The sequence below is a fragment of the Pteronotus mesoamericanus genome, unplaced genomic scaffold, assembly GCF_021234165.1.
Source record: "Pteronotus mesoamericanus isolate MK-2021 breed Mesoamerican mustached bat unplaced genomic scaffold, CSHL_Meso_final contig_221, whole genome shotgun sequence".
NCBI classification, from domain to species: domain Eukaryota; kingdom Metazoa; phylum Chordata; class Mammalia; order Chiroptera; family Mormoopidae; genus Pteronotus; species Pteronotus mesoamericanus.
This window is the reverse complement of record NW_026555092.1, coordinates 14,843,681-14,869,405: the sequence shown is the minus strand read 5'-3', so window position 1 is coordinate 14,869,405 and position 25,725 is coordinate 14,843,681. Positions and strand designations below refer to the sequence as shown.

Genomic DNA, 25,725 nt, shown 5'->3' with positions numbered 1-25,725 from the left:
GCTCGAGAGGTGGGCAGGGCTCAGGTTGTGAAGGTCTTATATGCCATGCTAAGGAATTTGGACTCGTTCTGTGGGCACTGGTGAGCTTTTGGGCATTATTAAGACTGGCAGTGTTGTAATCAGATTTGTACTTAATTGGAATTACTCTTGTGACCGTATGGAGGAGAGAGGCTGGAGAGGGTGAGCCCGTTTAGGAAGCTCTCGCAGGGGCTAGATGGAGGCCTGAAGAGGAATGGGGAGAAGTCATTTTGTATTCCCGAAAGACTGTAGGGACCCCTTCTTTTCCTCCCTGCCGCTATCTTGCTAACACGTTGTTGCAGGAGCTATACCAAAAGTGTGGAGCGCATTAGTGCAGGAAGTGCTTGCTGGGCTAGCAGAGGAGGTGGACAACAAAGTTCTTTATGCTGCTTTTATTCCTTTTGGAGACATCACAGATATTCAGATTCCACTGGATTATGGAAGAGATGAGTCTTTTCAGTGTCTCATGTTTAGATTCCTAATGCCAGGGTAGGAACTTGGGGTGAAAAACATTTAAGTCATGTATATTCTGTATACGTTCGGTATGTAGTGAAGTTAAGGAGGATGTCTCTATAGGTCAACATCACTACTTTTGGTGATGGAAAAGGAATGTTTTGAGGATAACAAAGCCAAGATGGCGGTATGGTTATGGGCTGAAATTGACAGAGATGGACTATTTGTTTGATTTGAAGAAAGGCTTTCTCCACATTGGAACCGTTTGGGGGCTTTGATTTCTGATCATTTAACCTATAAACTGTAGTAAGAATCAGTAAGAAGACAGTCTGAAAAATCTTGAAAGTTCTCGTTACTGTTTCACAATGCCTGCTGGGTCCCTGAACCCCACCACATCTGCTGAGCAGACCTCCCTTCTTGGCAGCTGTGCTTTTAAAAAGCAGAGGTCAGCAGTTAAACTTAGTCTTGACAATGGAGACTTGGCCTCTGCTTAGCTGGATGAGTTTTCCTTCAGTTGGTATCAGAGGTATAGTGAATGGTTCTATTTTTTCAGGTAGGAGTTTTAGACCCAGCTCTGCTACTAACTCTGTGTGTGACAAACTCTCTGAGCCTTATGTCCTTCAGTTTTTAAAAAATATTTATTTATTTTTCAGAGAGAGAGGAAGGGAGGAAGAAAAGAGAGAGAAACACTGGCCGCCTCCTGTACATACTTCAGCTGGGGACTGAACCTGCAACCCAGGCATGTGCTCTGACCAGGAATTGAACCAACGACCTTTTGCTTTGCAGTATGACGCCCAACCAATTGAGTTACACCAATCAGGGCACAAGTTCTTCAGTTCTTCAATAAAATGGTAAGGCTGGCTTTTGGGGGCCCTTCTATCCCTGCATTCTGTAAATTAGTAACTCTTACTCCTCTTGCTCTGCCAACTAAAATACCTGTGCTGCCGTCTCTAGTAGTTCCCTAACTCAGTCGTGAGGTCAGCACTCTGTAAGTAGTTAATGCTCAATTGGGATGAATAATTGATAAATCAACATTTTTTCCTACTTTCTATAAGTCTTGCAAACAAAGATTATCACAGTGCTTGAATAGTAACTCAAGGCTTAAATTGTATAGTGGTAGAATTGAATAATACGAAATTTAAAAATTTAGTCACTATTTAGCTATATTAACTTAAAATGATTTTAATATTTCTGGAAACATTGTTAACTAAACCAAGAAAAGTCTAAAAATTAGAGTTTCTCTTTTTAAATGGCACCTGGATATGCCCTGCTTCCTCCTATTGCTCACATAATTAACTGCTCATTTCTGCTATTGTAGAGAAGTGCTTCTCATTGATTTTGAGTTTGCAGAGGTGCGTTTCACTGCTTACTGTTTGACTCGTGTTTCTGTTACCATTGGTTACAGAAGGTGTCACTCTTCATTTGGGTAGGTATAGTAGATTCCTGGGGCTACCATAACAAATTACCACAAACTTGGTGGCTTGATAGAAATTTATTCTCACAGCTCTGGAGGCTAGAAATCGAAATCAAGGTATTGGCAGGGCCTTGCTTCTTCTGAACACTGTAGGAAGATTCTTGTCCTTCTTGGCTTCTGGTGGCTCCCTGGCAATCCTTGGCATTCTTTGGCTTGTAGCGGCATTACTCCCATCTCCGCCCCGTCTTCACATGGACTTCTGTGTGCGTATCTCTCTGTGTCTTCTCTTCTTATAAGGGCACTACTCATGGGATTTAGGGCCCACCCTAGTCCAGTATGACCTCATCTTAACTAATTATTCTGTAAAGACCTCGTTTGGGTAGGTGAGAAATTTGGGGGATACCATTCAACCCTCTACGGGGGCTTGGTGTTGACAGTTGCCAAGAGGTAGGAAGTTCTGGTTCAGAGCTCCCCTCATGTAGTGAGAGCGTGGAAACCAGGTCCTGCAGAACTCGGAGCCTTCCGACCCGGCACTGCCAGTTCCTGTTTCCTGTGTATGTTCTCTGTCTCCGTAGCTGGGCACATGGCTGTGGTATACCACCAGCTCTAACAAGCAGTTAGTGTATGTTCTTTGTTAAGTATGCACATACAGTCTAGGGGGTCAGGAAGGAAAAATGTCTTTTTTCCTTAGCCTGTGCTACTGAGTGTTTAAGTGCTAACTACAAGAAGAGTTAAACAGCAGGTATGAACTTTTTCGAGGGGAAGGCAGGATACTGCAGCAGCTACTGACAACGTTGTATGGCTGGGAATCTCTGCTTTTTACTAACGCTGTCATTATTTGAAAATGTTCACTATGAACCGACTATCAAATTAATTTTTATTTAGATATTCTCCCCGCTCAATATTTGAATAAATACCAGCCATCTTTGTTGGCCTATCTTTCCCTGACTGTTCCGTATCTACATCAGAGGTCAGGAAACTACAGTTCATAGGCCAGAGCCATCCTGCAGCCTGTTTTAGTATGGCCTATGAACTAAGTGGGGTTTATAATTTTAAAGGGTTGTGGGGAGAAAAGAATATGCAGCAGAGATTGTATGTAGCCTGCAAAGCTTAAAATATTTGCTCTCTAAACCCTTTACAGAAAATTGGTTGACTTTTAGTCTAGGGCGATATACTGCAAGTAGAGTGTAAGTTGATTGTAAAGTAAAGCTGTGAATCTTGCAAAAGAGGCAGGATTTCATGAAGTATCTGAAAGTGATTATGGGAAACTGCTGCTTTTGGCTGTAGTTTAAAAAGAGGGGCTCTTTTGAGCCATTGAAAAGTTACACTGTTGTAAAGTTAAACCAGTTAACAACTGAGAAGGAAGAGGTTCCAGTGCTTTAAAAGAAAATTATTTGAATTCCTATTGCTGCTATCACAAATCACAAATTTGGCAGCTTATACAACGCAAATGTGTTATCTTACATCACAGTTCTAGACATCAAAAGTCCAAAATGGATCTCACCAAGTTACAGTCAAGGCGTTGGCAGGGCTGTGTTCCTTCTGGAGGCTCTAGGGGAGAATCTCTTTCTTTACCTTTTCCACCTTCAGGAGATTGGCTACATTCCTTGGCTCTTGGCCCCGTCCATCTTCAAGCCAGTGATGACCAAGTGAGTCTTTCTCACATTGTGTCACTCAGAAATTATCTCTTCTGGTTCTGTTTTCACATTCATAAGATCCTTGTGACTATTTTGGGCTCATCCAAATAAGCCAGGATAGTATTCTTACTTTAAGGTCAACTGACTAACCTTAATTCTGCCTGTAAGCTTAATTCTTTCTTGCTATACAATAAGCATATTCACAGGCTCCAAGGAGTAGAATGCAGACATCTTGGCTTGGGAGGTATAATTTTGGCTACCACAAAACCATTAAATGTTTGGCCATTTAAAAAAAAAAAAAAAAACTCTCTGATCAATCTTCATGACTAAGCATGAAATAAGGTTGTCATTTCATGCTGTCTTTCAATTTCATTTAATTGCTGAAAATAAAAGTAGTAACTTACCCATCTTTGTTTCTAAGAACAAGGGCATAGCTATAAATATAACCTAAGTCTTATTAAATTAAGGGAAAATATTTCATATGTTTTTAAATTTTCATGAAAAGACCCAAAACAAGCTTTAAAAAAAAAAAATCTACTTACTTTTTCCTAGCATCACTTTTTTTTTCCCCTGCACAGGCTCATGTAATAGAAGGGACTTTTATTATTTTTTAAAAGTGTTTTTACTTATTGATTTGAGAGAAAACGAGAGAGAGAGGAAGGGAGAGTGAAAGAAAGAGAATCCTCAATTTGTTGTTGCATTTATTTGTGCATTCATTGGTTGATTCTTGTATGTGCTCTGACTGGGGATTGAACCCATAACCTTGGTATATCAAGATGACACTCTATCCAGCTGAGCTACACAGCCAACTTTTTTAAGAATTCTTACAGCCATTGATTATACAGAGCCATTTCTCAGTACCCTTTTCTTCCCACTTAAGAAATTGTAATTCAGCATGATAAGAATAATGCCAAAACAAGAATCACTGGTTCATCATCTAAAGTACAGACACACACTTAATTGCTTGACACTTTATTGAATGCAAAGCAAGATTAAGCATCTTTGCCTTGGTGGACACAGCTGAAGCTGAAGCAGGAGCCAGGGGAGGGGAAGACCACAGAGCTTTCCCTCCTGGGGAGGATGTGCGCCCCCTGCTGTCCCATTCTGTGGTAAGACTAACGCATTTCTGTGGGTTGCCATAGCCCCTGGGGTGGGTGGCCTTCTAGTTGCCCCTTTCCCCAGCTTGGTAGAGTGTTTGCTTATCTTCCTGTTCTTTTTGTGGCTCAGCTACTTTTTTGAACCCCGATGTCCCTGATTTGGTTCAGTCTTCTGATGCTGATCATACCAGTCACTCACCATCATAGATACCACACTGGGATAGCCCGCTCCAAATACTTGGGCGTGGGCCACATTCCAAGTGAGAACGAAGGCTTTCGTTAGCAGCCTGGCCTGGCTTCGCGAGATGAGCAGAAAGTTGACGCCTCTTTTAAAGAGTCTTTCTCTCAGGATCTTCATCTCCTGGCCAGCACTCTCAGTCTCTTCTAAGCGATGCCAATCCACCTTTGAAGGTGAGGGAGGTAACATAAACACGCTCATCATTTGCTGCCCCACTTGCCACAGCAGACTTCGGTGCAGACAGCCTGCGCGCCCTCTTCTTCTTTGCTTGTGTCTCTGTTTTAGTCTGTCTTCGAGATGCTGTATAGCAGCAAGACTAAAACAGGCCGCAGTGGAACTAGCAGTGCTATTTTCAGCTGAGTTGTTCTTGATTTTGGGCAACTCAGACTCTGCCAGATGATGGTGTTGGCACTGAGTTAAGTAGTTTAAAAAGAGTTCTCGAGTGTGCCGGGGTCGACTTGTTTCATGGCGACGCTCCATGAAATGCCGGCACTGTCAGGTACTGCAGGTGGGCGGGAATGGTCTCTTCAGATCTTCATTTTGGCTGAGCAAGTCAAGCTATGATAACGTTTTGGGCACTTTCTTCAGGAGGTGCAGTCCTTTCACCGTCTCTTGGATTTCCCCAGGAACTGGTGGGCTCAGCTGTTACTTCCACTTCGCCCAGAAGCTGCTTGCTGATATCAAACAACGTGGGGAGCCGCGGTGGCGGTACTTGCCTTCTCTGGCTGCTGCCATCTTGGGGGAGGGCGCCGGAATCACTTATTGTCGGACAGTGAAATATTCCATACTTCATTCCATGTTCTCCGTTACTCTTCTATGAAATGTGTCTCTCAGCAGTTAGCAGTCCCATTTTTTTCCAGTTCAGTGCTGATCTTGACTTTTGAGGTGGACTCAGAACTTGGTAACTGCATTCACCCTTATAATTTCAGATCTAAAGATTATGCCAGAAAAGCCCTTCCTATTGGGAGAAAGGAAGTGCATGGTGGCTCAGGGTCTTTTTACGGTTAGCTTGTGCTTCGCTTGCTATTGAAGGGAAGGGGAGAGGATGTAGGCCCACAGCTTAGAATGAGTTGTGAGCAAGCCTAACACTTCCTAGAGGTAAATGGCAGGCATTCATTTACCTGACAAGGTTTAAGCAGCCAAATTGTATTGTGATCTTTTCAGAATGAATCTGAACTTTTTGGGTTGACGGTGTGTCAATCTGACCAAACCAACTGTGGGGACTAAGGAAGGCTCTTCCAGACCAGGTGAGTCGGGCCAACCACAGACCCCCCGCCATGTCTTCGACTTTGACCTCTTTTGCACTTTTATCCCTGTCTCACTGCCTGCTGGGGTGGTAGCACGTACACGAATAGAGCGGTTTGTAGTGGGGAGAGCAGATTCTCAGCACAGCTAGAGGCACCGTCCCCATGAAAGTCTTGCTCTGGGACATAGGCGTGGACTGGGCCCTTCCTGCCTTGACAAGAGTGGGAGTTCTTTTTTGCTCAACTTAGTCCCTCTTTACTCTCATCTGCCTCTGCTAAGACCTGGACTTGAAGACTTGACATTTCCCAGTGACAACTGCCCTAGCCCTGGGAGTCCCTCAGTGGTAACTTCTATGTGTGACAGAAGTCACACACGCAGAATGTACACTCGGGTGACCCACGCAGCTAATTAGCAGTTGGCTGATAGCTTGAATCTCTTGACATTTGTTTGATTCTTTCCCTTCGATTTGGTTAGATGACGACTAGTCGAAGAAGTTCTCTAGGAAGACTCTGGAAGCCCATAAAGAAGAAGAGGGGCGAGAGCCTCCCAAAGTGGAACTGCAGGCGACAAGATCAAAGGCGCCTGCCTCTGATGTGAGTGGTGATGGGGCAATTGAATGAAGAAGCTTTGGGTTTCCTGTCCTCGTAGGGCTCGAGGTGCGCCTGGGGATTTGTGTCGCTGTGGATCGAGGGGGATGTCCAAGGTGAGAAACGGCAGCGAGTGTCCCTTGTTACTGGCATCCACCATCTTTCTCATCCTTCCTGTTCCCTCCCTGAAGACTTTGGCGCCAGGCTCACACTATCTTCCACTCCTAGGCTGATTTCAGAGAGGCCCTTCCTGTCAGCCTGCTCCCAGGTGCGGCCTCTCCCTACCTCGGCGCCTTCTGCCTCTTGATACACCATCCCGACCTTTGCTTCTCCTCTTTCCACCCTTTGAACAGTGGGGCTTCTCTGAGTTCCTTCCTTAGTCCTCAGCTCCTCTCCGCACTGTTCTTGGGGCAGTTTCAGCCACTTTTGTCCCATTTGAGGTTATCACAAACATTCAGTGTGCTAGTCTCCAGTCCTAACCCTGACCACTGTCTTGAGTTTCACATATTTCTGCCTGAATGTCTCACGGTCACCGTAAATTACCAAAGCACATCCCAAGTGAATTCCCTCTCCTTTTGCCTCGGTCTTCCGAGTACCCGACCTTAGTTAATGTTGCTGTCTTCCACGTAGTCACCCAAACCAGAAACCTCAGTGTCATCTTAGACCCCCTCGTAATTTATGCTTCATGCATTGCCGTAGCCTGCTAATTTTATCTGTTAAGGCTTCCTGGGTCTCTTTTTCATTCCTGCCACATCTTGGCTTGGCCTCTCTCCTCTCTCCTGTGAGTAGCTTCCTACCTGGTCTCCGAGCCCCAGGCCTGTGCCCTCCTGTCTTGTGCAGCCAGCGAGAGCTTCCTACAGCACAGACCTGATGACACCCCCTTAGGTGTTCTGGGCGTCCCGCCTCAGCAGCACTGAATCCCGGCTCTATCAGAGGGATCGGGGGCTCCCCGTGTTCTGATCTTGCTCTTCCCTCCGCATTGTGTCCCCATTTTTATTCTAGAAAACAAAAGAGTTTGTAGTTACCTATAAATCTCCATGTTTTTGCACAAGTAGTTCCTTTGCCTAAAATGACCTTTGCAACTTATCTTATTTGGCTAGTTCCCACTGACCTTTCATAGCTGAGCTCACTCGCTACCTTTTCCAGGAACCTATCTGAGTCTTCCAGTTGCGTTAGATAGTGTCCCTTCTGGGCTTCTGTGGCCTCTGGACTTCCATGGAAACCTCTGCCCACGCATTTACTGCATTGTTGTGGCATCACGTATTTAACAAATGTCTAAATGTTGCTTACTCTGTGCCAGGCACTATTTTAAGTGCTTTACAAATATTTACTCCTATTGACAATCCTTTGAGATAAGTACTATTATTATCCCCAATTCTGGGTGACAGAACTGGGGCACAGTAAGGTCAAATAACTTGTTGAACATGACACAGCCTGCAAGTTGTGGAGCTGGGACTGGAAGCAAGACTGTTGCTCTAGGATCTGCGTGCCTCTCGCAGTTCAGACCCATCCCTTCCCCACTGAGTAGCCAGCTCTTCAAGGGCAGGAGCCACATCTTACTCAATAACCCCAGTGCTCGGTTTCCTAGTTCAATACCTATGTGCTGACCTACCCCCACTACAAGGACGTCAGAGACAATAGTGTTTCCTATATCACACAAATGGAGAGTTTGTAGTGAGTGCTCTATTTATCTAGTCAGCTTTGTCCATTTGGAGCATAAAGCAAGGTTCAATCTCCTCCATTGTCTTCTGCACTTGAGCCCAAGAAAGATGGCTGCCCTTCTTGGTTCCACTGCAGCCATCCTGTGAATAGGAAGGGTTAGGCGTAGAGGGAGAAAGTTATGGTCCCTTTAACTGGGGTAAGGTGGGTGTGCTTGAGCTGGGACGCGAAGGTGCTGAGAGCTGTGTTGGCCAGGCAGTGTCATTCTGTGACTGCAGGGAGGGCGAAGCCAGCGGGCGTGTCCGAGGGCTCCTGTCACTGGGTGTCCAGCTCGGTGCCGTGGCCTCTGCCTCCTGCAGCCCCGCCAGGCCCAAGGCCTTCCCCGTGGGCGCTCGCTCCGGCCTGCTCCCTGCAGCTGGGTTCTGGGTGTGTTTTCAGAGGAATTCTCGCTCTCCCGCCTGGGGAGTCAGGGAGTTCTCTCTAACCGAGTGATTTCTGCACCCAGGGAGAGCCCGCTGCAAAAAAGGCCCGGTCCAATCCTCAGGTGTACATGGACATCAAGATTGGGAACAAGCCAGCCGGCCGCATCCAGATGCTCCTGCGTCCAGATGGCGTCCCCGTGACAGCAGGTGAGCGGGGCTCTGGTCAGGACTGCCAGGAAGCTGGTGGCTAATCAAGCTGGGGAGGGAGCTGCTGCAGCCTTGACACTATTCCTGCCTGAGTCCACTTGAGGCATCTTGGATCCCAGAAGCTAGTAGCAAATGAGGCAGAACAGGTATTTTTGAAGCTCTATAAAGCGTTAGGACCATTATAAAGAGTAAACAGTTGAAAGTTATAAAATATTTCAATTACCATCTGGTTTGTGTTTATTTCATTTTTAAGATTTTATTTATTTTTAGAGGGAGAAGAGAAGAGAGAGAAACATCGATGTGCAAGAGATACATTGATCAGTTTTGCCTCTTGCACGCCCCCCAACTGGGCACCTGGCCTGCAACCCAGGCATGTGCCCTGACTGGGAATTGAACCAGTGACCTTTTGGTTCACAGGTCGGTACCAAATATACTGACCCACACCAGCAAAGGCTGGTTTTATTATTTTTTTAAATAATTTTGTTTTGACATATTTTCAAACTTATCTGCATATGGAATAAAAATTCTGTAAGAACAGTGCAAGGACCTCTCCTATGTCATTTTTCCATCCATTAATTTACTTTTTGGCCCTGTTCTTTATCACTTACTTATATACATATATTTTCCCTCTTCTGTACCAGTTGAGAGGAAGTTGAAGACATGTCCATTGACTCCAGATATTTTCAGTATGTATTTCCTAAGAACAGAAATATGCCCTTTTCCAAAAAACTATCAAAAAAGCTATCAAAGTACAGCTATCAAAGTCAGGAAATTTAACATCACCACAACACTAATCAAAACTAATCTTCAGGCTATATTCAGATTTTGTCACTTATCCCAACTTCATGTAAATCTTCATGAGTCCGTTTTCCAGAAAAACTGACCTAAAATAGCCAAAAACGGGGAAAATCAAGTAGCAGGAACATGAATGTATTTTCAGAGATATAATCACAAAATAATCACCTGAAAGAAATGAACTTTACCTCTGGCAGGGCAGAAGAATGGTATTGGGGGAGCAGAAGAATTTCATGTTTTGTAACAAATTTCATGGAATGATTTTCTTAAACTATGTATAATTATGACTGTAATAAACATTTAAAAAGGCCAGACTGAGTCAGGCCAAGATGGAGGTATAGGTAGACATACTTCACTTCCTCTCACAACCAAAAGAAAGGTAGCAACCAATTTAAAAACAAAAAGCAACTAGAGTTGCCAGAAAATCGAACTGTGTGGAAGTCCAACAACCAAGGAGCTAAACATTCATCCAGACCAGTAGGAGGGGTGGAGATGGGAAGCCAGGACGGGAGGACGTGTGGCAAGGGGGCTGGCAGATGGGGGCAGGCAAATGGCAGCTGGTGGGCCAGAATATCCCACATTCAAGTGCGGATTAGCCAGAAGGAACAACTAAGGAATGAGACAGACCACACAACCCAGGGTTCCAGAGCAGGAAACTAAAGCCCCAAAACCTCTGGCGGTAAAGATCTGTGGGGGTTGCGGCAGGAGAAACTCCCGGTCTCACGAGAGAATCAGTAGAATGTACACAAGCTCACCCACCCGGGAATCAGCACCTGAAAGGGCACAGTCCACTTGTGGAAAGTAAGGGAAGTGATGGAAAGTGGGAGAGAGCTGAGCAAGCAGCATTGTTCCCTCTTGGGCCCCTCCCCGACATACAGAGCCACAGCGCAGCAACATGAGCTGCCCCACCCTGGCGGATACCTAAGGCTCCAGCCCTTACGACATAACATGTGCTGTGAAACAAAGAAATATGGCCCAAGTGAAAGAACAGATCAGAACTCCAGAAAAAGAACTAAGCGATGAGGAGATAGACATCCTATCAGATGTAGAATTTAAAACACTGGTGATCAGGATGTTCAGAGAAATGATTGAGTACAGATGCAAAATAGAGGAAGAAAGGAAGGCTGTGCCAAGTGTAATGAAGCAAAAACACAGGGAACCAACAGTGAAGAAGGAAATCAGGACTCAAAAGATTTGGAGCAGAAGGAAGGAATAAACATTCAACTGAAACAAGGAAGAAACAATTCAAAAAAGTGAGGAGAGCCTTAGGAACTTCTGGGACAACTTTGAATGTTCCAACATCTGAATCATAGGGCTGCCAGAAGGAGGAGAGAAAGAGCAAGAAATTGAAAACTTAATTAGAAAAAATAATGAAGGAAAACGTCCCCAGTCTGGTAAAAGAACTTGGCATACAAGTCCAGGAAGCTCAGAGTCCCAAAGAAGTTGGATCCAAGGAGAAACACACCAAGACACATCATAATTAAATTACCCAAGATTAAAGATAAGAGAATCTTAACAGCAGCAAGAGAAAAGGAGAGAGTTACGTACAAAGGAGCTCCCATAAGGCTATCAGCTGATTTCTCAAAAGAAACCTTAAAGGCAAGAAGGGACTGGAAAGAAGTATTCAAAGTTATGAAGAGCAAGGACCTACAACCTAGATTACTCTATCCCGCAAAGCTGTCATTTAGAATGGAAGGGCAGATAAAGTGCTTCCCAGATAAGTTCAAGTTAAAGGAGTTCATCATCACCAAGCCCTTTTATGAAATGTTAAAGGGACTTTTCTAAGAAAAAGATCAGAACTATGAACAGTAAAATGACAACAAACTCATATCTATCAGCAACTGAACCTAAAAACAAAAGCAAACTAAGCAAACAACTAGAACAGGAACAGAATGACAGAAATGGAGATCACATGGAGGGTTACCAACTGGGAAGAGGTTAGGGTAGAATTGGGGGGGAGGTACAGGGAATAAAAAGCATAATTGGTAGGCACAAAATAGGTAGGGAGAGGTTAAGAACAGTATAGGAAATGGAGAAGCTGAAGAACTTACATGGACAACCCATGGTCATGAACTAAGGGGGTGGGAATGTTGGAGGCTGAAGGGTGAGGGCATTTAAAGTGGAGAAAAAATGGGACAACTGTAATAGCATAATAAAATATACTTAAAAAATAAAAAGGCTAAACAAAAAAGATTATGGGTAAAAGGGTCATTATGAATATTTAAGAAAATATGAAACACAACAACTATCAATAGTAGTTAACCCCTGGGAAATGGGTTGCATATAGTGAGGGAAAATATTTTTTCTCATCTGCATACATGAATGTTTGCCTGGGCATAAAGTCTAAGTGGATTTAGAATAATCCTTCATTAGATGGGACATTGCAGGACATTGATTCCCTGCTCCCTTCCCACTAATGGCAGTAGCGCCCCCCAGTGTACGGACCAAAAACATACCTTGAAGTCTCCAAGCAGCCTGCAGGGGGCAGTGTTACCCTGCGTAGGACCCCTGTCCTAGGAAATCGCCTTGCCAACTTTGGGCTTAAATGTATAATGGAATTAGATTGTAGGTGCGGATGATTGTAAACAGACCTTCCCAACCCATGTCTGGCAGGACGTTTGAGAGTCTTAGAGATGGGACAATTCTTCATTAAGTGGGATATTGCAGACACCTAGCATTTCAGACCCCCACCCGCTAATGCCAGTAGCACCTTGCAAGTGTCTGATAATCAAAAACATTTAAATTTCCAAAGGACTCCTAGGGATGGGACCAACCCCACTGAGAACCATCAGCCCAGGCAAACTTCCAGTCCCTGGGCTTTCAGTCACGTCTGTCACTCCTCCCACATTTAGTGTCCATCCCATCTCTGTCCTCTTCCCTTGGAGACCACCCCCCACCCCCCAACATGGCTTCACATGCCCAACAGCTCTTCCTGAACTCTTCCTCTCCTCTTCCTGTTTGAGTCAGTGACACCACCATCCGAGGGACAGCGGGAGCAGGCGCCCTGTGGCCTGGAGGGAGGGCTCACCTGCTCTGGAGGAGGCTGCCTGTGCTCAGGCTGGGAGATGGGATGGGTGTCCCTGAGTCCCCCTTTAATCTTGCCCCCCTCTCCCCGCCCCTGGTTTCTCCTTTTCTCTTCTGCCCTCAAAGGCCAAGGGCAGCAAGGACGGGAAGCCAAAGGAGAAGGTGATCATTTCCGACTGCGGGGAGTACGTGTGAAGAGGTTCTTTCCCTGCGCTGCGCCTGTGGGTGCAGCCCAGGGACACAGCACTTGTTAAGCAGGGGTCCAAGACACTGCCCTTCTCGGCGTCAGCCTGGAGCAGCCCCTCTGCAGACCGTCTGGGCTTCCCCTGGCTCTTTCCCAAGCGCGGCCGCGGGCCCGGAGCCGGCACAGGTGCCACCCTCCCCACCATGGGTGGCTGGGCATGGACTTCCTAGGCCTTTGCTGCCAGGGCCTCTCCTGGGCCCACCAGTGTGACTGCTGGGCATTTCTTCTGATAAAATAAATCCTGGCTCTTATATTGCCATCTGCTAGGAAAGACCAGAGCTCCTCCCCTGCTGCTCGCCCTTCCCAGGCGGTCCCTGGGCACACACCATGCGGGGCCACTGCCAGGCCACGGAGGTCAGAGCAGGTGCAGAAATGCCTCTGTCCTCTCGCTCCCGGTACCAGACATGCGACGTGGGTGAGCCAGACTGTTTCTGCCGTCACACCTGCTGGTCCTGAGTCACCTCACAGCATCTCTCATGTGCTGAGGCTGAGAAACCATCGGTCACCAGAAACCAACTCCAGCATGACCACCTGCTCCCAGCCAGTAGCTCTGCATCAAATCGCGACATTTAGGGACATCTGGGCTGGGCTGGGCTGGGCCGGGCCTTGAACACCGGTGAGGTCAGGTTGAGCGGGGAGGGGAGGAGGCTGCTGGCCTGCGGCCCCAGCATCCCCGGCCAGCTCCTGCGGCCCGGCCTCTGGCATCCGGAGCCAGCCTGGGGGCTGGGCTTCAGGTGGAGCTTCTCCCCAGCAGAGACCCTCACTTCTTAAACTACATGTCCCTGTCACGGGTGGTTGGTCATGGCTGTCAGGACAGGCAGCAGTGAGTCCAGGGGAATGGCAGCCTTTTGGGGCCGGTGTGACATTCAGAAGAGAGGATGTGTGTAAAGTACTCAGCTTGGCCAAGTCTGAATATGACAAGCTGGGACATGGAGCAGGCTGGCCCGAGGCACCAGGAGGGAGGGCTGGTCTCACAACACTGTGAAACAAGGGGAGAGGCAATAGGGGGACCTTGTCGCTCACTGTGCTTCCCTGGTTGTCTTGGGTCTGTAGGACCAGCAGACTGGCCAGGAGGCTGGTGGGTGGGGGCCGTGGGGTGACAACTGCTCGCCCTGTGCTGTGCAAGGGCTGCCCCAGAAGCCAGCCCTGCGTCCACCCGTGACTTGCACAGGTTGACCTGACTCGGGGCAGGTGCCAGGTCCAGGCATTCCAGGGTAATGGCCAGTCTGCTGGCCATGCAGGTGTCCCCTTCCCCATGCTGGGTGGAGCTTGGATGGGCTTCCAGGCAAGGGATGGTGAAACCTGGTTTGTGAGTGAGAAAACTGAGGCAGACGCCTAGGCATGGAATGCTACTACAAGTTGTTATCAAAGAATATTTAATAACATTTTCAGAATAAATTGAATAAATCAGGTCCACAAGCAGTGCATACAATATGATCCTAACTTTGTAAAGTATCCATGTGTTATTTTATAAAATAAAATAAATATATATGTGCCAAGAAAAAAGACTGAGAGGGATCATTAACAATGGTTATACCTCTGTGGTGGGATTATGCATGTTTGTATTGTTTTTTTATTTTCAAAAACTTCCGCAGCATATGGGTAATTTTCTTAAGTGAGGAAAAAACAAAGGGAGTCAAATGGTTGCTCAGAGCTCCCAGTAAGAAGAGAAATCCCGGAGTTTCTCCCTTCAGCTTCCCAGGAGGGGCGGCCGCTGCAGGTCCTGCCAGCCACTGCGCACAAGGAGGCCCACATTTGCAAACTATTTTAAAATAAGACCACTAATAGATGCTACTCATTCCACACACGTGCAGACATGGTGGTAAGCGCTCTGTGGACAGACCTGATCCCCATCTTGGCCTTGCAAGGACAGAAGCAATACCCCTTTTCTATAAGGGAAGGGCCTTCTAGCTCAGGTTTTGTCATTTAGTCAAATTAACAAGAGGCAGAGCCAGGTCTGCTGGTGCAAAGCCCTCTCTCTCTTGGCCACAGCCTCCTTTCCTGTGAAATTGTAGGGGATTTCTTGGAGCCTGTTACCCACTTCCCTGCCTAGAGAGACAAAAGAACAGGGCTTTGCCCGATAAGCTGGCATCAGGGCCAAGGCGGCGTTTGACTCTGGTGGAGTGTGATGGGCGGCTGAGGACAGAGCAATTTGCTCCACACTGAACGGCCCCGGCTCGCCTGCCCCTTTGCATCCTCCCTTAATGTCAGCGTTTACTTTGCTGTCAGCAGCCTTGAGTTGACCACCCTTATTCATGCTTCTGACGTGCAGCCTTGAATGTAACGGGTGAAAGAGGCAACCAGATAAATGAGGTGGCCTTGGGAACTCCACACTGCCACTTCGTCGGCTTAGGGACCATAATGATCTTCCTTTGCCAAGGCCTTTTCTGTTGGAATTTTGTACGGTGGCCGCCTGTGTGGCTGAAGGAGCTGGAAGTCTCAGGAAGGCCGAGACCGCTGTACCGCGCACTGATGGGCGAGGCAGTGCGCATCTTTAAAACATTTGCTTCACACACTTTCCTGGCACGCCCAGCCCATGCCGGTTTTGTGCTGGGCATGGAAGAGACGAAACACTGACATCTGTCAGAAGTTTCCAGCCTCCACTGTACCAATGTTGGGAGGAGAGAGCTGTTAAATAAAGTTCTGAAATGGCAGGTTCCATGACCTACGGCAGCTGGGCACTTGGCTCTGAGAGAAGGGTCAGGGTGGCAGGCACATTGTCTGGCTCAAAGGGCCTTTGGAGATGAAAGAGTCCTATGTGCTCATGTCACAGATGGGAAACTGAAGCCTGAATCAGGAAGTGGGCTGGTCCAGACAGCAAGCAGGTCAGTGGCCGAGCTGGCACCAGAGCGCAGGTCTCCTGATATTCCTGCCGGTGCCTGGCCCAATCCCTGTCAGCCTGAGCTCGGAGCCCCTGACTAAGGAGGACCCTCCATCTTCCAGACAGTCTGGGCCTGTCCTCTGTGTACATGGGGTGGCGGGGTGGGGGTGTCTTCTCTGTGCTAGCTCCCAGCGCTGCCCCCCCCAGGTCCAGGTGTGGAGGCTGCTGTCCTGCAGCACGGCCCCAGCCTCCGCCCCCGCCTGCTCCAGGCCTGCTCTCCCAGAGCCTGTCCTCAGCGTGGAGAGTGAATCCCAGGGTCCTGCGTCCTGGGGCACAGGAATCGTTCTGCCTCTGTGGGTGGGAATGGCCCCGGGTCAGCTATCAATGACACAGTACTTCAGGGTTCAGGCAGCTGGACTCTGTCTGCTCCAGCAGGTAGATTACAGGTTTAGCAAGTCAGAAATCAAATAAACACTCCAACTGGAGGACAGTGGTTTCTGGGACCCTTCCCACCCAGCTCATCCTAATTACTGCCTGTCGCTCCCCTGGGACAGGGGCCTTTTCCTTTGGCTGAGAGACTCCAGGAAACAGGACAGGACTCAAGCACATAGGGTGACCAGCCTGTTCTTACCTTGCAGACTCTAGCGGACATTGACAGGGGCCACCCTTGCCCCACGCCTGGCCAGAGGTGGCCCTGGCCCTCTGCTTTGGAGGGACGGGCTGCTCCTTAGCATGGGAGGAGCGGGGGAAGTCTGCTCATTTCAACTCTGAACGGCTGGTGGCTGCCCGGAGTTTCGTGTTGAGGTCTTAGGGCCCTGGCTAGGTTCACGGGGCAGAGAACCCAGTGGTTACTGATGGCCATGGGCAAGAGGCTAGGCAGCAGGGACGTCTTGTGCTGTGTGTCTGCAGGACCACCTGCTGCACATACTGTCCTTGCTTCTGCTAAGAGTCACCTCTGTCTCAGCGCTGAGCCCCAGCGAGGGAACTGGAAGACCCCAAGACTCTTTGCTTCTCTGGGGTTCCACCTCTCCCCCAGGCATGGGGTGGGCAGGCCCAGGGCATGAACCCATCCAGCTTGTTCTTTTCCTAATGTGCGAACTGCTGGTGGCCAAGTTAGGAGCCCAATAAGACACTGCCCTGAGGGCATGTACATGTCCAACTAAGCCTCAGAAATGCCAGATGTTGCCCCAGGGAGGGGCAGATTCTGGTCCCACACCTGAACCCTGTGACGAGTGATGCAAAGCCAACCACCCAGCCTTAGACTCCAGGTTCTCCTCAGACCGGCCCGGGCTGCTCACAGATGGGCCAGGATGGCCAAGGACAGGTCCTAAGTTAGGCCTTCTGTGCTGACTGCAGACAGCACAGCCAGCACGCCCTACAGGGTGGGGCGGGACAAACCACAGATGCGGGGGAACGGGCAGAGGGGCCTGGACAGGACCAATCAGACGCTGTCGGTGTGTGCGCAGAGAGAGGAGAACCCTACTTTCCCCACCTACAGTGGCATTTGCCGGTCTCAGCCTCTGGAGAGGGGCCGGTCCGGTGGGAGGCGCTGCCGCGGCCGGGGGCGGGGCCTCAGTGGCAGCCGCAGGCCTTGACCACCATGTTGCGGTGTTTGCGCAGGATGACGTTGTTGCTGCTGTCGTAGTAGAGCACGGTGGTGGCGCTCAGCCTGGTGGGCGCGCAGCACGCCTTGGGGACTCCGTCTGGCTTCATCAAGTGCACCTGGCCAGGGAGGAGGGCGGCAGGCAGAGGCGTGAGCACCACGGACTTCTCCCAGGGCCCGCCCAGCCCGGGCCCCCAGCTCCTGCCTGCCCCTCCCCTGCTCCACAGACCTGCAGCCAGCGCAGGTGTCACAGAAAATCTGCGCCCCCCCCCCCCCCCCGCCCCCGTGACCCTTTCCCTTCCCAGCCCTGAGGCCCTTAGGGCACAGCCTAGGCACCTGCCTGCTCCCTGCCACGCCCACGCCCCTCGAACCCTCAGACCCTGCTGGTCCCCAGCACACAATGCTCTTGCTGGCACGTCCCTCGGCCTGAGGCTCTGGAGCCTCTGGGGTCCCTTCCAGGGTCCCCTCCACTCCTCCCTCTTCTCTGTGCTTCCATAACGTCCCTGATCATGTCTCATCCACCTTCGCTGAATACCGTCTGGGTCCCCCTCCTGGGATCCAGCGAGTGTTCGTGGAATAACTGGATAAAGCCCAGGCTTCCAGGGTCGCCCTTGGGTGCTCAACACCGTTACTTCCCAGAGCACTTTCGCCGCTCGTAGCAGCTTCTAAGGCAAGTCTCGTTCTGGCCGGTGGAGAAACCGAGGGCACACGGCCACGCGAGCTGCTGCAGGACTTGGAACCACGGGCGCTGATCCTGCGCCCTCCCCCTGAACAGCCTCACCCACCTGACTGAGCCTGACTGAGGAGCTATTTCAGCCTCCTCACAAATATTTATCCTGGGACTTGGCAGCAGGAGCTGGGTTTACACTGGGCTCCTCGTCAGGGCCCCAAACCGATGGCCCAAAAGGCAGCCCTGAGCTACGGGGGGCAGCAGGGAAAAGGAAACCTATTTCCACGTGTGTGTTTGTGTGTGTGCGCGGGCGCATGTGCGTGGTCGCTCCGATGGCCCAGAACCACCCAGCCCTCACGGAGGCTGCAGAGCAGGACCTGGATGCAGCTGTCCTATGGGGGGACCCGTCCGGCAGCCTGGTCCCTGTTCCCCAATGCCTTGTCCCCAAAGCCCCACCTGCCAGGAGGACTGTCGGCGGGGCACTGGGCTGGCTTGGGGCCCAGAGCCTCTCTGCGGCCCGCTGGGGAGCCGAGGCCTCTGAGGGGACGTCCAGCCGGACTGGGACGTGGGGACCGCTGCTCCCCAACTTCCCAGCCTCCACACGTGATGTCTGGCCTTGGCATTCATAGGTTCATGTGAAAGGAACCAGGCAACACCGCCCTGTGTGCCAGTCATGATGGGGCTCGAAGTGGCTAAAAACCATGGAGGCCTTTCCTGACTTGGGACACTGGAGAGTCCCAGGGAGGGTGGGGATGCTGCCTTCCTGCGACTCCACCCAGGACCAGAGCATTGTCAGATCAATGACAGAAAGAGAAGCTGCCTTTTATTCCACATGGCACCAAACAGGTCGATGTGCAAAGCCTAATGTGCCATTCCATTCTGTTTGCTTTTGAGCCACTAGGAGACCAAATCAGAGGCTCTGTTACTGTGGGTATAAATCGCACATCCGTGGGCCTTAGTTTTCTACTCTGCTAAATGGGTATGCTGGTATTTCTTTCATTTCTCACACATATGCCTTGTGGCTGCCGTGCCAGAGGGGAACCCAGAAATGTCCCAGATGAGGTCGCTGCTCTCATCTCAAGACCTGTTTTAGGGGCCCCTGCCCACCCGGCGTCCCCTCCCAGGGGCCTCCTTCGCTCCTCTCCAGCCCCGCCTCCCCGCAGGCCGGCCCGCCAGCTGCTCCTGTCCTGGGGCCTCTGCACCCGCTGCTTCTGCCTGGAACGTCTCCCTCCTCGTGCTGAGGCCCGGTCCCCCTGGCTCGTGTGTCAGTGACAGCCCCCGCTCCCCCGAGAAGGCAGCTGCTGCCCTGTTTGCACCCAGGACAGCCTGAGCACTCGCTCCTGCTGACCAACAGTGGGACCTAAAGCCTGGACAGAGGTGTTGGGGGGGGGAGGGGCAGCCCTGGAGGTGCAGTCCTCACCCACACCCCGCACAGGGCCCGGGAGACACACATCCATGAAGGACGGGAGGCCTGGGTGGCCGTCACACACGGCCTGTCACCCCTGAGTTTCACCGAGGAAGGCAGCCCCCGGGGTCCAGCAAATCCCATCTGACGTTGAGAAAGGAGGCCGTGCACGGTCGCAACAGCAAATGGCCGTACATCCATCTCCTCTCGCCCTAAGGCATCACCTTGCCAACCTCTGACTACGTCAACGTAAGGCTCGGGCATGCTAGGAACTAGGAGTCCAGGTCAATGTTCTAGAAGGAAGTCTCCACACACACACACACACACACACACACACACACACACACACACAAAACACTGAGCAATAAGCAAGCAGCAATAGTCCTCATAGAAATTATTTTTCGACATTAAAGTTACTCCAGGCACCGGAGCATCAAAAGCCACACCACCTGTGGGAACAGGAGCGGGGAGGACCAGGAGAAAGGGCCAACAGGGAGTGAAGCGAAGGGGGAGCTCACGCTCAGAAGAGCCCTGTGCGCAAGGGCTCACCGGTGACTCACCGCACTCGCTGTGGAGAGGGTGGGTGGACACACATGCCTGAGTCTCACCCCATGTGCACATGTCACAGGAGGTTGAACAATCCAGCGTACACGGGGGCACGTGTGTTCAGAGCACACAGGTGCCCAGGTGGGATGCATGTCTGTTCAGAATGTATGTATGTTTGACCACAAGCAAGCTGCCTCTATCTGTCTGGGTTCTATAACACATACCTGCATGTGTGTGCACATGTGTGCACCAGCAGCAAGTCTGCATACAGTGTGGCCACACAGGGACCAGCACCTGCACAGGTGTGGGGACTTAACTACATGTGCACAGAGCTATGGCTCCACGCGGAGAAGACTCCCTGAGACCCCAGCAGATGCTCCCGTTCACCCTCTGCTGTCCAAGCCCCTCCCCGCAGGGCACCCTCCCCTCAGGGCACCCTTCCCCTGGGGTCCAGGCACGTAGGTTGGGTACTGACCAGGGACTGCAGGATGGCGTGGTTGGTGGCATTGGAGTCCAGCGGGAAGGAGCACTCCCCCTCACAGTAATAGGCTGAGTAGCCTTGGGGGGCGATGACCCAGTCCTGGGTGGGCAGAAGGAAGAAGGTGGGTCCCACTCACATGGCCCCTCCTATGCCCCTCCACCCACCACTGGTCACAGGAAGACTCAGGGCTGCCCCTCACCCTCCCTCACTCAGCCTCAGGGACCTGCCAACCCACCCTTGAGCCCCTCCTGGGGCAGCCCCCCAAAAGCCTGACATCCACTGCAAGACCCTCAGCAGACAGGACTGGAAACAAGCTCTGTCCCCGCCACCTGCCATCAGCACTCGGCACCGTCCTCCCAGCCTGCCCCCCACGGCCCACGGGTGCTGCCGCTGCCGCCGCAGCAAAGGCACAGAGGCACTGCCACCCTGGCTTCCCATCTTTCAAGCACATGCATCTCCCAGTCCTTGTGCAGGGTGTCGGGTGAAGACTGCACTTGTACCTCCACCTCCACGGCTTGTAGCCCCCTGCCCCTGCCCCTAGGCTGGAGCCTTGGTCAGGGACCCAAAGGTGGGTCAGCAGGATGGGGCACTCAGCCTGTGCTGGGTGCAAACAAGCAGCTGCCATGTGGGAAGGCTCAGGATTCAGTTTATCTCCATGTTCATGGGTTTTAACAAAGATCATTTTATCACTACAAAAGTAACATATTCTCCCCATGGAAAACTTGGGAAACAAAGAAGGAAATAACACATGAGAAAATAAAATTCCCCATGATTCTACCACCTTCTGGAGACACTTACAATCTTTAGGTGGGGATTGTCATTTAAAAAAGTGAGGAGGAAACTTCTGGTCAAGATGGAGGTAGGGGTAAACCCAGCTTGACTCCTTGCACAACCACAGCAAAAACTACTACTAAAATACAAAACAACTATCATCCAGAATCATAGAGAAAATTGACCTTAATGGAAGTCCAAAACCCAGGAATTAAAGAAGTCATATTCATCCAGATGGGTAGGAGGGGTGGAGACACAGAGACATGGAGACACAGGACAGGTAGTCCCACAACCATGTGTGGTAGATTAAAAATCGGGAGGGATGCCTCGGGAATGAGGGATCCCAGCCCCACAGCAGACCACCAAGGCCAGGAGTCCAGTGCCAGGAAGGTAAGTCCCCATAACTTCTGGCTGTAAAAACCAGTTGCGGTTGGGGTGGCTGAAGAAACTGAGGGATTCTCAGACATCTCCTCTTACAGGGTCCGCAATGGACTTAGGACTTACACAGACTCACTCCTTCTGGCCTCCAGCACGAGGGCAGCAACGGGAAGGGCACCAGTGTCTTACGGGGTGAAATGGAAGTGTCTGGAGTCAGGGCGAGTGCCCGGGGACAGCTTCCTCCAGGACAAAACTCCGGAGGCCAAGCAGTGGCCATGGTCCCTTTTCTGAACTCTCCTCAACAGAGAGCCAAAGCAGGACAACACCATATCTGAGACTCCATCAACCTGGTTCACAAGGGTTGCCTCACCCTGGCGATGACCTAAGGCTCCACCCCATCCAATTTACTGGTGCACTTTTCTACAATAGGCCTCAAACTAAGACATGGAGTCAAAGCAGCTCTGCCTAATACATGAAAACAAACACAGGGAGGCTGCCAAAATAAGGAGACAAAGAAATATGGCCCAAATAAAAGAACAGAACAAAACTCCAGAGAAAGAACTAAACAAAATGGAGATAAGCAATCTATCAGATGCAGAGTTCAAAACATTGGTTATTAGGATGCTCAAGGAACTCATTGGTTACTTCAACAGCATGAAAAAGACCCAAGCAGAAATGAAGGTTAAATTAATGGAAATAAAGAAAAATTTACAGGGAACCAACAGTGGAGTGGATGAAGCTGAGAATCCAATCACTGATTTGGAACATGAGGAAGAAAAAAATAATAATCAGAACATCAAGAAAAAAAAAGGATCCAAAAAAAAGGAGGATAGGCTAAGAAGCCCGTGGGACATCTTCAAACATACCAACATTAGAATCATAGGGGTGCCGGAAAGAGAAGAGAAAGAGCAAGAAATTGGAAACTTATTGAAAAAATAATGAAAGAAAATTTCTCTAATTTGGTAAAGGCAATAGACATATAAGTCCAGGAAACACAGAGAGTCCCACACAAGATGGATGCAAAGAGCACCACACGAAGATACATCATAATTAAAATGCCAAAGTTTAAAGATAAAGAGGGAATCTTAAGAGCTGCAAGAAAAAAGCAGATAGTTACCTACAAAGGAGTTCCCATAAGACTGTCAGCTGATTTCTCAAAAGAAACTTTGCAGGCTAGAAGGGATTGGTAAGAAATAGTCAAAGTGATGGAAAGAAAGGACCTACAACTTAGGTTACTCTACCCAGGAAAGCTATCATTTAGAATGAAAGGGCAGATAAATTACTTCCCAGACAAGGTAAAGCTAAAGGAGTTCATCATCACAAAGACATTATTATATGAAATGTTAAAGGGACTTATTTAAGAAAAAGAAGATCAAATCTATGAACATTAAAATGGCAACAAATTCACAACTATCAACAATTGAATCTAAAAAACAACCAGAACAGAAACAGAATCATAGATATGGAGCTCATTTGGAGGTTTATCAGTTGGGAAGGAGAGAGGTAAGAATGGGGGAAATGGGGCAGGGATTAAGAAGTACAAATAGGGAGGTACCAGACAGGCAGCAGGGTGTTAAGAACAGGATAGGAAATGGAGAAGCCAAAGAACTTATATGCATGACCCATGGGCATAAACTAAGGCAGGGGGGATTGCTAGAGGGAATGGGCGGGGTCCTGGTTGGAGAGGGACAAAGGGGAGAAATTAGGACAACTGTAATAGCATAATCAATAAAATATGTTTTTTAAAAAGGGAGGGAAGAGTAGCAATTACCATCCAATCGAGGTCCCGGAAGCTGACATAGAGCTCGTGCCGACGGCACACCTGCCGACCGTGGGAGCCGTGGACGTCATCTGCAGGGGACAGATGGCACAGGGTCTTTTCTGGGGCCCTGCTCTGAGCAGCTGCCAAAGGGGCTCCCGGGGCAGGGGATGCCCTGATGGGCACGTTCGGGGAATGAAGGAATGATGGGAAACTAAACCGTTTGGCCGCATGAAGCCCATCCCTGCAGCTCTGCTGGTGCCATGACCCAACTCAACAACCTCCGATGGCTCCAGATGGCTCCAGAGCTGCCCTGTGCTCAGCCCGGCCCCTCCCCAACTTCAGCCTGTGGGCCTCCTGATACTCTGATAGACGGCTCAGGCTCGGGCGCCTCCTGCTTTCCGCCGAGACACGTCCTGCCCTCGCCCCGCTGTCCTGCCACGCCCATCCCACAGGTCAAGTGGCTCACGCTGAGCCAGCCAAAGGGCCGATCCCGTGAGGGAAAGGGAGGCACATGGGCAGGGCAGGCCCGACCCTGATCCTGAGGGTCTCTGCCTGGTGGGGACAACTTTGCCTCACTGGCTGTGCATCCTGCAGGGTGCCTGGGAGAGAGCCGAGGGCCACAGGCGCCGTGCTGCCCGGGTGGGGGCACCCGACCCTGACGGAGGCGTCTGGGAAGGCCTGGGCAGCCGGGGGAGGGCAGAGAAGGGACTTCCGGGTGGCAGGGAGGCCCGAGACGCAGCGCAGTGGCCGGTCCACAGGGGGCACGGGGCAAAGGAGGGTGTCAGGAGAGGTGGCTGGAGGGTGCCCATCAGCCTGACCCCTTCTGAGGCCAGAAGATTCTGTTGCCACCACTGGTCCTCGGCCAAGAGCCCGCGGGCCCGAGACCCAGGCCGCCCCGGCCCTCACCGAAGATCCCCGGGAGCTTGTTCGGCTGCGGCAGCTCGTTGGTTTTTTCGGCAGCCTCCTCCTCAGGGACCTCACTGCCCGAGGCACTCGGATGGGGCTGGGGCTCTCCCTGAAAAAAGTGACCATGAAAGGCTGTTTGGAGCGCGGTGCCCGTCGCCCCAGCAGACCGGCCAGGCCAGGATCCACGCTGTGCCCTGAGACAGAGAGAGGAAAGAGAGCGGTCACTGGAGGGCTGTGGCTCTGCACGGGGACCCCGCTGGGACCTCTGCCGGGGCCCGGGCGGGCCCAGGAGCGTGAAGCTGAGGGCCTCGGTTTCCTCCTCTGAAGACCGGAGCCCCAAGTCCAGCCCCGGGCCCCGGGCCGGCGGGTCTGAAGGAGACGGTGGGAGGGGGCCTCGTGAACCGCAGGGCCGGCAGGGGTGACGGTTGCGTACACTGCCATTCGAGAAGCCCTTTCCAGCTTTCGGCGTCATTTCCCACCGATGATCCCGCTCATCTTTACAGTAACCCTGGACCTCGCGTGTCACTGAGAACCTTCACAGTCGCCCCATGATATCCCAGAGTCCCACGGCCAGGGACCCACCTCGGTCTCAGGACTCCTAGGCCCGAGGTCTGCCTTGCCCCCATACTCCCGGGGTGTCAGCGTGGGACGGATGACACCCAGCTGACCGCAGCAGCTGCCAGGGCTGGGCCAGCGCTCGCTCCGCTGAGCAGTGCCCGGGAGCAGGGCGCTCGCCCTTCCTGATGCCACTCGCCCTTCCTGATGCTACAGACAGACACCGGGCTCAGTGGGGCAGAGACACTGAGCCACAGTCCCAGAGCCAGGGTTTTACCCAAGTCATCTAATTCCAGAGCCCGAGTTCTTATCCACAAGACCTGGTTAGTGGTTTAAAAAAGAAAGAGAGAGAGGGCTGCGGGCAGGGACATGATTGGGGCCTCAGCCCTAGCAATGGCGAGGTCTATAAAAATGGGATTTTACCCACAGCCTCCCAGAGCCCAGAGCTCCCCTCCCAGAGGGCTCGGCTTTTTGCCCATGGCCTCCTGAGCAGGGCTCCCTTCTCCTGCTTGTCATGTGGGTGGGGCCCTGGGTTGCCCAGCTCTGGCAGGTCCCTTTCCAGAAAGGCAGTGGTGGGGGCTTAGGAGACCCTGGGGTCCCGGGTCCCTGCCCCTAGACCTGACCGTGGGAGCGTGCTGGCATGCGGGGTGCCTGCGGCCGTGCCTGGAGACGTGGGCCACACAGGACTCCCCCGGGGCCGATGGAACACGCCGTCCCTCTGAGCCAGGCGGGCCGCATAAGGCTTCCCGCTTCACCCCATTTCTGAGTCCGCCCCATCAGGGGCCAG

The 25,725-nt window shown here is 51.0% G+C and overlaps 1 protein-coding gene, 1 long non-coding RNA gene and 1 pseudogene across 2 annotated transcripts in view; 1 reads left to right on the top strand and 2 right to left on the bottom strand.

Moving 5' to 3' along the window:
• Window positions 1–210: 210 nt before the first annotated feature.
• Window positions 211–6,136, bottom strand: LOC129069469 (immunoglobulin-binding protein 1-like; annotated as a pseudogene).
• A 96-nt stretch (window positions 6,137–6,232) lies between these two features.
• On the top strand, window positions 6,233–14,239 carry LOC129069332 (uncharacterized). Its single transcript, XR_008528992.1, has 3 exons — window positions 6,233–6,695; window positions 8,854–8,977; window positions 12,923–14,239. It is a non-coding gene; the product is annotated as an uncharacterized LOC129069332 (long non-coding RNA).
• A 3,194-nt stretch (window positions 14,240–17,433) lies between these two features.
• The window catches only part of LOC129069069 (bone morphogenetic protein 8B-like), a 28,005-nt gene continuing 19,713 nt past the window's right edge, over window positions 17,434–25,725 (bottom strand). The window contains 5 exon segments of the mRNA XM_054571575.1: window positions 17,434–17,583; window positions 20,561–20,665; window positions 23,487–23,566; window positions 24,384–24,425; window positions 24,428–24,577. Coding sequence (XP_054427550.1) covers window positions 17,434–17,583; window positions 20,561–20,665; window positions 23,487–23,566; window positions 24,384–24,425; window positions 24,428–24,577 — 527 coding nt within the window.